The sequence below is a fragment of the Schistocerca gregaria genome, chromosome 5, assembly GCF_023897955.1.
Source record: "Schistocerca gregaria isolate iqSchGreg1 chromosome 5, iqSchGreg1.2, whole genome shotgun sequence".
Lineage (NCBI taxonomy): Eukaryota > Metazoa > Arthropoda > Insecta > Orthoptera > Acrididae > Schistocerca > Schistocerca gregaria.
In genome coordinates, this window is record NC_064924.1 from 380056437 (window position 1) to 380072002 (window position 15566).

General features: G+C 40.7%; 1 protein-coding gene across 1 annotated transcript in view; it reads right to left on the reverse strand.

Annotated features, from left to right (window-relative positions):
* Positions 1-2684: 2684 nt before the first annotated feature.
* Positions 2685-15566, reverse strand: part of LOC126271907 (cytochrome P450 6k1-like) — a 33524-nt gene continuing 20642 nt past the window's right edge. The window contains exons 4-5 of the mRNA XM_049974296.1: positions 12888-13139; positions 2685-3084 (exon numbers count right to left, since the gene is read on the reverse strand). Of these exons, the coding sequence (XP_049830253.1) occupies positions 2906-3084; positions 12888-13139 (431 nt within the window). The 3' untranslated portion in view covers positions 2685-2905. The remainder of the gene's footprint in view (positions 3085-12887; positions 13140-15566) is intronic.

Here is a 15566-nt window from a genome sequence, read left to right on the forward strand (position 1 = left end):
AGGCGCTGTATAATGGTAGGCTCACATAACAGATTCTGATCAGCCATTTGGTGTGATAGGGGTTCCCCTTGTCAGTGGTGCTGTATTCCTCCGCCCTAAAACCATTGTTGTATGGACTACGACAACGACTGATAGCGATATCGCTAGGGGGCATCGATTTTGCTGCACCGCCTAAGTGGACTATTTGGTTCTTTGCCTTCGAGCGCCGACGATACCTGTGTGTCCCTTGCATGGGTGGCGACCTATGGCGAGGCGTCGAGCAGCTGCCTCAATGTACGTAAATCACGAGCTATGCATATTCGTACAGGCCTGTCTGAAGAGAGCGTTGGCTCACTCGGTGTGAACGATACCTTAAGTTGTCTTGGCATTGGTTTCATGACTGACCTGAGGCACTCTTTTGCCCTCAACTGCAGATGGCTGCTGCAGTGGATCAGTGGACATCCCTTGATGTCCAGCAGTGTACACGCTACGTCAACACCTACACAGTGTCGTGTATCCCTCATGTAGCACAAACTCATCCGGTTCTACACATCCAGGATCGACACATGTTAGCTGTGATGGGTTCCTCTGTTAGTCAGGAATGATCTTCAAAGTCCGCTATGAGTCTCTTATCCTTCCCCAGGCTCGAGTGGTGGGGGTCTTTACCATGTTCCACACAGAGCTCACGCCATTTCTATCAGTTCACAGTCGACGATGTCGCAATATGCCTGACGTGCCTTGTAAAGCTTACTGCTTGGTGCATATCCTTGGCACTCGTTGGCTGCTCTGGTGACGTTGAGAGACATTCAAGAGCCTTTCTATTACATAAGACTCTTTTTTCTGGAGTACAGCTATCTTTCTGCCTCTTTGGCGTCTGTTGTGCACATGTTGTCGACGAAAGCGGTCTAAGGTGAGAAGCAACTGGCCCGCGCACCCTCAGTGTAATAGAACTGAAGTACCTGTACTACAGGTGGCACAGTATGTGGTGGGCCGCAAACGCCCCTTTTCTTGACACTAGTGCACGCTCCACATGGTATGTCACCGTCAACTGGAGGCAACTGAATCATTCAAGTCTCCAAAAAGTTCACCTCACCGATTCCCTGGTTTGCATCAAGTGCAAGTTGCTAAGCACGGACGATCATCGTTTCGTTTCTGGCCTGGCAGTAGACGTCTGGCGCTTGGTCCAGAGAAATTTGGCGTTCCTGACTGAATAACAACGTAAACGATGTTGTTCTCGGTCGAAGTGTATTACTCACAGACGAAGACTCATTCTGTGAAATGGTTCCGTGGCCTTGCAGTTGTTTTTTTTTGGGGGGGGGGGGGGCGTCGAAAGGGTATTATCGATATTTGGATTTATGCGAAGGACGACATTTCAACATTGTCCGTAATCCGCAATACTGGCCGTTTCTACGGCCCATGGTGCATCTTGAATGTCCCTGAAATGAGTAGTTGTCTGATTCATTACTTTTGATTTTTTTCTTGATACAACGATTCCTCTTTATTTCAAACAGACGTGCCTGGATTTCTCCACGGCTACGGGCGGCGTTCATGGTTTTCACTCCACAGGTCCCTGGCCGAAAAAAATTTAAAGACAAATTCCTGTTACATACATCTGTTACCGTCTTCAACCTTTCCTTTCCTCCTTTCTTAGTTAAGGTAGAACTGTTGGGATAAGCGTAGTTAGGGGCCAATTCCTAAAGTGGTGCAGATATTATTTTTTTTTAGGGCCAAAATGGCATGGTAAATAGATCCCTTTTTATGGGTTCCTTTATAGTTAAGAAAGTGATGGAGAAAAAAACAGCATGCCACCTCCAGCAGCTGTTCTCTCTCGTAGCCTTTAAGCTTTTGGCACTGTGTGCCGTGATTCTCCATGTAGCTATTGTTTTGCTGTCAGTTACCAGCTCTATGTCAGTTTTCAAGAAATTTAAAAAAAAAGGTGAAAGTCCTGACTTCAAGTCTCGTTCTAGCGCACAGTTATAATCTGCCAGGAAGTTTCATATTAACGCACACTGCACTGCAGAGAGAAAATATCAATCTTGGAAAGTGATGGTGATATACAGCCAAAGTGGACATCTTTGAAAAATACTGCTACATGAAATAAGGCTCTCAGTTGGAAAAGCAATGTATTCCAAGCTTTCTCTTTAAATGAAAATTGCGCCAGTCGTAATATTATAACTGGTCAATCTACGACAACATTGTCACTGAACGGTTCCAGGATATAAATGTAGTGTTTGCTCTACATTTCTCCGAACAATTTTTATGATTACTTATAAAAGAGTACCCACAGATGCTCCCATTTATTTGCTACAGTAACCATGTTTCGTAGATTCTAACTTTTCAAGTAGTAAAAAAGTACTTTTTCTGTAATGTGAAGAGACTTGAAAACCTTCGTTATAAGATGTACACGTGAACATACTATAAATGTGCGTTTTCCTGACTGGCCACCACACCCACCTGGTATCTAAGACTCACAGCAGATGTAAATGTGTTTAGGGTTGTTATTTTTTCTGAAATTAATGCGAGTTGGATGAGTTGGACAAGTCAGTGTATTTTGAGCATTTAGATGCATGTCTAGGAGTATGCATACTTATTCTACAACATTGGTACCATAAGTTTATAGAAGCTATATTTAATGTGAGGGAGTATTGTTTATTCAGTTTTCTTGATCATGATTTTTGGTTGCTTGAGTAAAGGTACAAGGAAAGTATATGAGTACAGTTTTATTGCTTTTGAGTTCCATAGTAAATTTAATTTCAGTCTTTTGCTCAGAATCCAACGTCTGGAATTAATCACTGTTAACTAACACATTTAAGTTCATTAAGTGTAATACATCAAGATTAGGTCAGTACTTGATTACACAGTCTTTCACACTATCTGAATTTAGGTCGAGCATCCTATAGTGCTACAAGCTGTCGAATGTGGGTTTTCAACTTGCACCCACTTGTCTTCGCTCCACCTTCAGGTCGATTCCGCCGATTGGTGTCAGAACGATGTTGTTGGGAGCCATGTGTAGATTCGACTGCTTGTCTCCAACGGACAGAAAGTCAAATTTTGACAGCAGCTGTATCAGTGCCAACTTCACCTGCATCAATCCGAAACGCATGCCTGCAACAAAATAAATGTGTCATCACTTCATTGTGGATTTTACTGATAATGTTGTGCTATACCGTGGGAGCGCTGTAACAAATACTTATGTATGGAAAGCTCAGACCAGCGTCGATTTGTATAGCCATTCGAGCACCTGTCTTACTGCAGCTATAGACGAACCCACGTTGGCACCCAGGGAAATTGTGCGAATCGATTCATTCTCTTTTCAAAAGATTTGAGTTGGGTTGAAATCAATGCTCAGCTAATAGCACCGTTCGGATTTTACATCCAAAGGCAGTCACCCTCGTTCGGATATTACGTGCGGATAGAGTCACTCTTAAAGAACTTCCGGCTGGAACGAGACTGATAGTTCTAATTACGTCCACCGGTGTATCGGACTTAGATAAGACTTAACCGTTTAAAAAACTGTGCTTCATTTGGTTTTTACGTCCAAGAAAAGCGTTTTTTGGAGGTTTCTGAAGTGCGCCACTTCTGTACTTTAAACCTGTACGATTCGGTTCTAACTTTGCAAGGTTGTAGATAAATGGATAAAGTTAAACTTAAACTTTTTGCATCTAATAATTTTTATCTGTTGTAGAGATACGATAGATTAAAGCCGAGCTAAATGTAACTCGTAAAAGTCAATCTTACGTAAATAGTATCTGTGCAAACGGTTTAAAGTGAATGAAATCAATAAAAATCCCTTCTCACCATAAATTTGAAAACTTAATACTAAAAATATAGCTTTATTTAGATTTCACGTGCAAAAAAAGAAAACACTTTTAACATGTTTTTTTGAATTTTTTTACGCGTGCCACTTCTATGTTTCAAACTTGTGCGAATCGGTTCAAATTTTGTAAGGAGGCAGACAAGCCCTGGTAGTTAAAAGTCGTCTTATTGTTTTGCCAAAGTTTCAATCGTGCCACGGCATAACGGTCAGAAGTAGCACATAACACACACGGAAAATACGGTTTTATACAAATCGCACGATCTGGGTTGGTTTAAAGTGATACAGATGAAAATAACAAATATATTCTTATGGTAATTATAAGAACCGTTTGCAAAAATCTTTCATCGTTCAGGTCTTATATCCGAAAAGTGACGCATTTGATGAAAATGTGTTTCGCAGAAATGCGTTGTGTTTGAAGCCTGCATTTGGATTTGGTGAAAATTAGTTATTATAGTTGGTTATTGTTTCTCTATTTATAAGTTAAAGATTTTGTGCACCACATGCAAAACAATTCATGCACCAAATGAAAACCATACCCAGCCCTGTCTGAAATGATATGCTGCTTGAACGAGCATTTAAGGCTTTATCGATGACCACGCAGAAAATTTAACTAACCTGGAAATTCCTGTAAAAATAATTGTCACAAAGAATTTCAGCTTATTTTTAATCAACGGAAAATGCTTTACTGCGTTTTCTTCAAATAATACTATACTACATTGTATGAGTTATATTTTCGGACAAAACAAGCTTAAATTCGTTTATTTTGTTACAGGAATGAGAAATTGATAGTATTTCGTCATGCATACGTTGTTTGGTTGTTCTGTTTATTTCTGCCAATCATACCCATCCTTATTTCGGATTGGCTGTTGCGTTATTTCATTCCGAAATTTTTCACCTGAGTTTTCCTAAAGGCGGTTCTTTATTTCTCATTTTTATTATTGCATACTTCAAATAAACAATGACAAGAATTTTAAGACAAGATATAATAACAAGATGTATGCTTTTCAGTAATTTATTATTTGTTGTGCGAATCGTTCAGCTTGCGATGTAGTAAGTTTTTAAGTAAGTTTGTCTGGGTAATTTGGTTGTATCGTAAATTTATCTACATAATATAAACTACATAAATATATTATCATGAACTTCGCACAGTACTTAATATTTCACTCGGCATTATATCTATGTCTGCTGTTATTTTGTGCACTGTATTAAATCTATATCGCTGTTTTCTTATCTTTGCATATAGAGTCTTATATGTATACAAAAAAATTAATAAAACACACAAAAACTAAAAAATTAAACAAAAACCTTCCTTCAAGCATGTGACCTTGTCGTGGTAGCGATACACGTGTGACAGTAGGCTATATAGGGCAGATCAACCATACCAGGCAGATGACTGAAGATAATCCAGAATAATAATGCCCTATTCAAGCAACATCGTTAGGAAGATAATAAAAATCTTGTACCTGATCAGTCATCGTTTGAATTAACATCGGTTGCCAAGCTGTGGCGGTTTAGTGTCAAAATAATGGTAAAATTTTTGTGCTATGACAGGAACATTTTTCATTCTGGGAAACTTTCAGTCGTAAACTTTGGGAAAAAATCGAAGACGTAATTTCATTCGTCCCAGAAAGGAATTCATTCGACAAAGGAGTGTAAAATATTTCTAAACAATTACTTATACTGAAATAGTATTGATTCATACCAATCACTGAGAGGGATCAAACTTAAAAACAAACAAATACTGAAGTACTTTTTTTAAATTTATATATCCAACATACAGCGCCCATTCTCTCATAGGAGCAGTACGGAACTGAAAATTGAAATTTAAGTACTAGTCATATACTCCTTGGTCAGTTTCCATTCCGTCGTTTGTCGGACGACATTTCGCAAAACACTCGATTTAATACTTCAATAGAATGAATTTTTATTCACGAATGTGTTGATCACACTTGCCAGAGTTATGACAATGACCAGTTACTAATCTAATCATTCATCATCAGAACTAAAACACCATAAAATACAAAAACTACTATTAAATATAGTTATTAAGATACTGAAAAGGTCAAGATATAGAGAAACATAACAAAATACTCAGTGTGCTGTACACGTTAGTTTCGTAACAAAATACTAGTTATAGTTTTATATTTCTCTTCACATTGCCGGTTTTAATGTTTTTATAACTGTTGAACAATTTAACAGTAATTTTGCATATTCGTGATTACTGTGTTTTTAATTCCAAAGACGACTCAATAGAGCCAAAATCGGTTAACCGTCGTAACTCAACCAAATGTGAACAAGATATTTTTCGAATAGAGTGATGTATTGTATATAGATCACATGTACCATTTAGTCCGTCCGTTTTCGTTCCAGGAGTATGGCGATCATGATGTAGCTTATTTTTCAATTCAAAGCGATCTCCATACTTTTTGTTGTAGGTGAATGGTAAGGAGTTGTGGTCTTTCTGTCATCCAAAAAGAAATATACTCGGTGGTACACAAACAACAAATGTAGCAAAGAGTTTGTTTCAGACAGTAAAGTGGAGAGATACAAAGTAGGGAATGGTGGATACATCTACGAAGAATTTTGTATTTGAATTTCGTCAGTTCTAGCAGATTTAATGCCAGTTGACTTCTTAATGGTCTCATTTTCGTATTAAAATTTGTCTTAGTGTACAGGAACAAAATCAAAACAAAATAAAAACACCATAATGCCTATGTTACAGGATTTGTACTACTGTATGGCAAATATGTGTATTATTTAAAAGGATTAACAGCAAACTTAAAAAAGGAACAATAAATAAATAAACATATTAAGCAGTACTGATAAATGGAAACGAGAAAAGTAAAGGAATTTATGTTTTTTATTATGCAATCACATTTGTATTACTACATGAATCGCTTTAAGCGTATCAAATGATCAACTTCACATCAATATTCAGTGCTTGATCTCAGCCTAAATGAGAACCATATATTGTCACTCACTGAGTGACAATGCACGTTCCTGAATGAGCACACGACCACAACGCAACATGTCGATCAACAGATAATCTTTGAGATGTTAAAATCTGCGAAAGAATACAAACGTGGTTTCCTCTGGAAATAAATAAAATTTTGACACAGTAATAAATAAAAATTAGAATTCTGTCCACTGAGGAAGTACCATTAAAACTGCTGCCCATTCAAGTTTCCCAGAAGAACTGTGTAGCCTCATTTCAAAACATACTGGTGTGGCCCAAATTTTTATTTGTCTATGCACATTCCTAGCGTAGTAGGAAGAGAATTTTTTTTTTGGTCATAAGTCTACTGACTGGTTTGATGCGGCCCACCACGAATTCCTTTCCTGTGCTAACCTCTTCATCTCAGAGTAGCACTTGCAACCTACGTCCTCAATTATTTGCTTGACGTATTCCAATCTCTGTCTTCCTCTACAGTTTTTGCCCTCTACAGCTCCCTCTAGTACCATGGAAGTCATTCCCTCATGTCTTAGCAGATGTCCTATCATCCTGTCCCTTCTCCTTATCAGTGTTTTCCACATATTCCTTTCCTCTCCGATTCTGCGTCGAACCTCCTCATTCCTTACCGTATCAGTCCACCAAATTTTCAACATTCGTCTATAGCACCACATCTCAAATGCTTCGATTCTCTTCTGTTCCGGTTTTTCCACAGTCCATGTTTCACTACCATACAATGCTGTACTCCAGACGTACATCCTCAGAAATTTATTCCTCAAATTAAGGCCGGTATTTGATATTAGTAGACTTCTCTTGGCCAGAAATGCCTTTTTTGCCATAGCGAGTCTGCTTTTGACGTCCTCCTTGCTCCGTCCGTCATTGGTTATTTTACTGACTAGGTAGCAGAATTCCTTAACTTCATTGACTTCGTGACCATCAATCCTGATATTAAGTTTCTCGCTGTTCTCATTTCTGCTGCTTCTCATTACCTTCGTCTTTCTCCGATTTACTCTCAAACCATACTGTGTACTCATTAGACTTCATTCCGTTCAGCAGATCATTTAATTCTTCTTCACTTTCACTCAGGATAGCAATGTCATCAGCAAATCGTATCATTGATATCCTTTCACCTTGTAGTTTAATTCCACTCCTGAACCTTTCTTTTATTTGCATCATTGCTTCCTCGATGTACAGATTGAAGAGTAGGGGCGAAAGGCTACAGCCTTGTCTTACTCCCTTCTTAATGCGTGCACTTCGTTCTTGATCGTCCACTCTTATTATTCCCTCTTGGTTGTTGTACATATTGTATATGACCCGTCTCTCCCTATAGCTTACCCCTACTTTTTTCAGAATCTTGAACAGCTTGCACCATTTTATATTGTCGAACGCTTTTTCCAGGTCGACAAATCCTATGAACGTGTCTTGATTTTTCTTTAGCCTTGCTTCCATTATTAGCCGTAACGTCAGAATTGCCTCTCTCGTGCCTTTACTTTTCCTAAAGCCAAACTGGTCGTCACCTAGCGCATTCTCAATTTTATTTTCCATTCTTCTGTATATTATTCTTGTAAGCAGCTTCGATGCATGAACTGTTAAGCTGATTGTGCGATAATTCTCGCACTTGTCAGCTCTTGCCGTCTTCGGAATTGTGTGGATGATGCTTTTCCGAAAGTCAGATGGTATGTTGCCAGACTCATATATTCTACACACCAATGTGAATAGTCGTTTTGTTGCCACTTCCACTAATGATTTTAGGAATTCTGATGGAATGTTATCCATCCCTTCTGCCTTATTTGACCGTAAGTCCTCCAAAGCTCTTTTAAATTCCGATTCTAATACTGGATCCCCTATCTTTTCTAAATCGACTCTGTTTCTTCTTCTATCACATCAGACAAATCTTCACCCTCATAGAGGCTTTCAATGTATTCTTTCCACCTATCTGCTCTCTCCTCTGCATTTAACAGTGGAATTCCCGTTGCACTCTTAATGTCACCACCGTTGCCTTTAATGTCACCAAAGGTTGTTTTGACTTTCCTGTATGCTGAGTCTATCCTTCCGACAATCATATCTTTTTCGATGTCTTCACATTTTTCCTGGAGCCATTTCCTCTTAGCTTCCCTGCACTTCCTATTTATTTCATTCCTCAGCGACTTGTATTTCTGTATTCCTGATTTTCCCGGAACATGTTTGTACTACCTCCTTTCATCAATCAGCTGAAGTATTTCTTCTGTTACCCACGGTTTCTTCGCAGCTACCTTCTTTGTACCTATGTTTTCCGTCCCAACTTCTGTGATGGCCCTTTTTAGAGACGTCCATTCCTCTTCAACTGTGTTGCCTATTGCGCTATTCCTTATTGCTGTATCTATAGCGTTAGAGAACTTCAAACGTATCTCGTCATTCCTTAGAACTTCCGTATCCCACTTCTTAGCGTATTGATTCTTCCTGACTAATGTCTTGAACTTCAGCCTACTCTTCATCACTACTATACTGTGATCTGAGTCTATATGTGCTCCTGGGTATGCCTTACAATGCAGTATCTGATTTCAGAATCTCTGTCTAACCATGACGTAATCTAATTGAAATCTTCCCGTATCTCCCGGCCTTTTCCAAGTATGCCTCCTCCTCTTGTGATTCTTGAACAGGGTATTCGCTATTACTAGCTGAAACTTGTTACAGAACTCAATTAGTCTTTCTCCTCTTTCATTCCTTGTCCCAAGCCCATATTCTCCTGTAACCTTTTCTTCTACTCCTTCCCCTACAACTGCATTCCAGTCGCCCATGACTATTAGATTTTCGCCCCCCTTTACATCTTGCATTACCCTTTCAATATCCTCATACACTTTCTCTATCTGTTCATTTTCAGCTTGCGACGTCGGCATGTATACCTCAACTATCGTTGTCGGTGTTGGTCTGCTGTCGATTCTGATTAGAACAACCCAGTCACTGAACTGTTCACAGTCACAGACCCTCTGCCCTACCTTCCTATTCATAACGAATCCTACACCTGTTATACCATTTTCTGCTGCTGTTGATATTACCCGATACTCATCTGACCAGAAATCCTTGTCGTCCTTCCACTTCACTTCACTGACCCCTACTATATCTAGATTGAGCCTTTGCATTTCCCTTTTCAAATTTTCTAGTTTTCCTACAACGTTCAAGCTTCTGACATTCCACGCCCCGACTCGTAGAACATTATCCTTTCGTTGATTATTCAATCTTTTTCTCATGGTAACCTCCCCCTTGGCAGTCCCCTCCCGGAGATCCGAATGGGGGGACTATTCTGGAATCTTTTGCTAATGGAGAGATCATCATGATACTTCTTCAACTACAGGCCACATGTCCTGTGGATTCACGTTACTGTCTTTAATGCAGTGGTTTCCATTGCCTTCTGCATCCTCATATCGTTGATCATTGCTGATTCTTCCGCCTTTAGGGGCAATTTCCCACCCCTAGGACAAGAGAGTGCCCTGAACCTCTATCCGCTCCTCCGCCCTCTTTGACAAGGCCGTTGGCAGAATGAGGCTGACTTCTTATGCCGGAAGTCTTCGGCCGCCAATGCTGATTATTTATCAAAATTTAGACAGTGGCGGGGATCGAACCCGGGACCGAAGACGTTTTGATTATGAACGGATTTCACAGATATTATGTCATACGATTTTTAATGTTTTGTTACCGATTCCAGACATTTTGCTTCAGTGGAGTCTATTAAATTAATCAATAAGTAGCGCTTCTTCTTTTTTAATAAAAGTAAATCAGTTTGAACAATTGCGCAAAAAACAGCATGATCTCTGACAGTTTCTGACAGATAACGTGTTGCTGATTCACTTTAACTATGAGCATAGCATCAGGGATAAAATATAGGGAGCGAAAGGTTATCTACTACTTGTACCGAAACCAAATACAGTTGTGAGAGTCGAAGTACGTGAAATAGTAGCGGTTCGAAGTGAGTGAGACAAGCTTGCGATCCGTTATCACTCTGTGCGTTGACTAAGCTGGGAACGAAACCAAAGAAAATTTGAAAAGGGAACTAAAGTTCAGACAGAAGAAACGAAAACTGTTTACTTTTTCAGAAGGCTTTGTATTTTTTAAGACGGCAGAGGTCTTGGAAGAGCACTGAACGGAATAGATAACGTCTTGAAAAGAAATTATAAGATGAACAGGAACAATGGAATGCTGTCGAATTAATTCATGGGACTGTGAGGTATTAGATTAAGAAACAACCTACTAAAAGTAGTAGCTGGGTTTTACTATTTGGAGAGCAAAGTAACTGACGATAACCAACTGGCAATAGTAACAAAATGATTTTTGAAGCAATTAAATTTTTTAACATCAAATACGCATTTAAATGTGAGAAAGTCTTTCCAAATTGTAGATTTTTTTGGAAGTGAAACGGACGATAAACAGTCCAGAGAAGAAGAGAAGGTTTTGAAATGACATATTACAGAAGAATGCCGAAGAATTAATGGGTAGATAAAATAGCTAATAAGGAGGCATTGAACCACAATGGAGAAAAAAATAAATTCATATCACAACATGGCTAAAAGAAGGCCACAACGCAATTTGGAGCATTAAAGAATCACCAATTTGGTTCTGGGGGAAGTGTGTGCGTGGGTTGGAGGGGTGTTATAGAGGGAGAAAAAGACACGGATACAGTATACAGGTTGAAATGGAAGTAAGTACCAGTACTTATAGACCACCATGGAAAGCTACATCAAAGGAGTCTTTGGACTTAAGACCATAACAACAGCAATAATAGTAGTGTTTGTAAATTTGGTGTGATTTAGTATTCCAGTATCTGACGTTCATCTCCACTGAACTAAGTATATTAACGTCAGGTACTTAAGTTCCTGGATTTTTTGGCAAAATCATAGTAGGCACCAGTTTATCAGTTAGTTGAGGAGTATTTTAAACACAGACTGACGCCACAACTTTTTGACAGTACTAAATATAACAATGACGCTGGCACAGCTAATGCAAGAGGCCGTGGAAGCGGGCCAACCAGAGCCGACCAAACCCACTCATGTCAGGGTTATCTGCTGATACAACAAGAATTGCCACTTTCGACACCAGGCAGTTACTACATTGCGGTCCAGGTGAGGATTCAGCGTCGTAATGACGACAACACAATAGAAAGACAGCTCCACAGCTGTGCGGTGGCTTGAGTATTTCAAGACCGAGCTGCAAGCTTTGTTGGGGCTAAGGGAAGAGAATCGACGCCTTTGAAAAACAAATATGTACCAAGCTTGTATAAATACCCCTCCTTTTGGGATAGATGCATGCAGTCTGGCAGCCGCAAACATTGAGGAGAGGTCCATACCAGTCTACAGGTTGACATGGATGTACAAAATACCACCACGAGACTGGGTCTCCATTAACTGCAGGCCTACTGCTGGCTCTGAGTCATGTTGTGGACTTAGAGCCTTCCAGCAGTTGGGCCACCGCTGTTCTCACTTCCAGTCGGTGCCAGCCCCCTACCTCTGTTCGAGACCAGGACGGTGCAAGCGAGCAACCACCTTCTCCTGCGTGGGCGTATTGTCTCTGCCAGCTTCCGTCTGCAGGGGCAGGGTCTTCCTCTTCTGGATCCACGGCTGGATTCCGCACCTTTTGATACGCCCTGCCCTGAGCTGCGAGATTGAGTCCAGTCGACACACAAGTAGCCACACCCACCTCACGTCAGCGTTCCCGCTGAGTCGCTGGCATCACCATTTGTCCAGGCGGAGACTGCAGGCCGTCTGCTTACAAGAGCACTTCCATCCTGCTGTCTTCAGAAGACGTTCTGGAGGCTGTTGCCACGACAGAGTGTCGTTACGATTGATGTAGTGTTTTCACTAATAAAATGTATGTTTCAACAACGATTTTTTCAAGTCGATATGGTGGATGGCTACTAGGATTCCTCCCATCGTTCTCTGTTTCCACACCAAGGGTGGTGAACTGTTTGCTCATGAAACTAACAACACAGTTCCACCAACCAACATACTGGCCATCCAGCCCCATCCATTACAACAATTATCTATGAATGTGCTGCATACCTGTGTTATTAACGTTTTTCTCGATAGTTCTGCGTCGGTTACACTAGACGGGAAAATATTTTCATACAGATTATGTAAAAAGTTTATAAAATGTGAAGATTGAGTGACTCACCAATGCAAATTCGTGGCCCTTCGCCAAAGGGTAGATAGCTGTAAGGATGCCTGGATGCCTTCTGCTCCTCAGAGAAGTGCTCCGGGTCGAATTTCTCAGGGTTTCGAAAGAACTTGCTGTCGTGGTGGAGTCCCATGACGGGAATGATCACCTTAGTCCCTTTCTCCAAGACGCAGTCGTGTCCTGGCAATTTATAATCCTGTACCACCTCTCGATTGAGAGCTGGAACGGGCGGATACATACGAAGGGTTTCTGAAAAAGAAAAGGGCAGATGTTAACGTGTAAGGCTTAGCAGGTGTTGCACAGTGGCGCTTCATATAAAGTTTTAAATGTTCCCATAGCGATCTTAGTTAACTTGTAGACTGAAAATAAATCATAGAAAATGTGTGATCGTAATAATCCCACAATAGTAAGAGAAAATATGTCGGTCACTAGTTTCTAAACAGTCTGGCTTATGGCTAGCACTGTGGTAAAAGCAGTATTTCCTTTGCTATAAGCACCAAGGTAGATAACAGAGTCAGATACTATGAGAAACACAGTTGTGGAATTATTCTTCTGAGGACTGACCAAAATAAAACATTTTCCTGCAGATTGTAATGACCATATCCCAAGATATAAGTAAATGAACGCCATGTGTAGGACCCAGGTTCGATTCCTGGTAGCGCCAAAGAATTTTTCTTGGTGGAATGAAGCGCACTCATCCTCGTAATGCCAAATGAGGAACTACTTGAACGAATAGTAGCGCCTCCAGGTCACGAAAATTGACAACGGCCGGAGAGCGGTGTGCTGACCCTAAGCCTCTGCATACCGCATCCAGTGATGCAATTGGCAGAGGATGGAACAGGAGTCGGTAGATGCTAATGGGCCCTCCACGGGCCTGTCTACGGAGTTTACGTTTACATATATCACAAGTAAATAACGAGGAAGGAGAGAGAATATATGTAGAAGTAGAGGAACTGATGGAATGTGGGAAGGTGACGTACCATTCACTTCCCTAGGTGGTCGTAAGGCTATTAGACAGAAGGCAGTGGAAAGCACTGCTGCTGCAGACTATGATACTAATCAACAACAATTAGCGCATTTGAAACTAAAATGAAAACTGTTAATCTAGGAAGAAGAAGTATTAATATCTCTCCTCGGCTTTTGAAATTATCCCTGTATCCTCTATATGCACTGTTGCAGACAAGCAATTAAAAATTCTAATTCTTGAGCGTATTTTTGTTCTGTCGTTGCAACTACAAAAATGCGCATATTTTGTAGTTGCAACGACAGAACAAAAATACCCTCAAGAATTATAAAGAAACTACGGACACTATAGCCACTCAAATGAAGAATAAAAACTATAATTTTTTAATCGTAATACTGAAGTAAACAAGATTATCCCTGTCATAAACAGTAATAATTGTCGCCTCTTGGTTGATTAATAACAGCTAGCAACAAAACTGCGTAGTAAATCTTCTAGGAATTGTAACAAATAATTATCAAAAATGTTCCAATAAATGTTTAAGGTTTTAAGGTGCTGTTAGAGCAAACCTTGTTATTCTCTGTGGCTGACGAGCAAGTAAGGTGCCTTGTGGGAAAGGAGTTACAAACGTCCAGTCTGCATGAATGAACAAATCAGAAAGACATGTCTCTCTCTCTCTCTCTCTCTCTCTCTCTCTCTCTCTCTCTCTCTCTCTCTCTGTGTGTGTATGTGTGTGTGTTTGTGTTTGTGTGTGTGTGTGTGTGTGTGTGTGTGATTGCGTTTGTGTACGTACGCAGGACGTAGTATATAGTTGTATGTGATCAAAAAGTAAATAACAGAATCGGGTAATGGTAGTCAGCGATGAGATGGGATCTCAGATACGTAAGCAAGCTTCTACGGTTGGGACGTGATGGTGTCAAAGTCAAAATTTGTAGATTGGTGGGCGCCTCTATTCCTGTTTGTATTCTTCCCTGTTGTAAGATTTTCGTTGCACCAGTGCACTAATCATAACTTAGTCTATATTGTAAATACACTCCTGGAAATTGAAATAAGAACACCGTGAATTCATTGTCCCAGGAAGGGGAAACTTTATTGACACATTCCTGGGGTCAGATACATCACATGATCACACTGACAGAACCAGAGGCACATAGACACAGGCAACATACCATGCACAATGTCGGCACTAGTACAGTGTATATCCACCTTTCGCAGCAATGCAGGCTGCTATACTCCCATGGAGACGATCGTAGAGATGCTGGATGTAGTCCTGTGGAACGGCTTGCCATGCCATTTCCACCTGGCGCCTCAGTTGGACCAGCGTTCGTGCTGGACGTGCATCCCGCATGAGACGACGCTTCATCCAGTCCCAAACATGCTCAATGGGGGACGGATCCAGAGATCTTGCTGGCCAGGGTAGTTGACTTACACGTTCTAGAGCACGTTGGGTGGCACGAGATACATGCGGACGAGCATTGTCCTGTTGGAACAGCAAGTTCCCTTGCCGGTCTAGGAATGGTAGAACGATGGGTTCGATGACGGTTTGGATGTACCGTCCACTATTCAGTGTCCCCTCGACGATCACCAGAGGTGTACAGCCAGTGTAGGAGATCGCTCCCCACACCATGATGCTGGGTGTTGGCCCTGTGTGCCTCGGTCGTATGCAGTCCTGATTGTGGCGCTCACCTGCACGGCGCCAAACACTCATACGACCA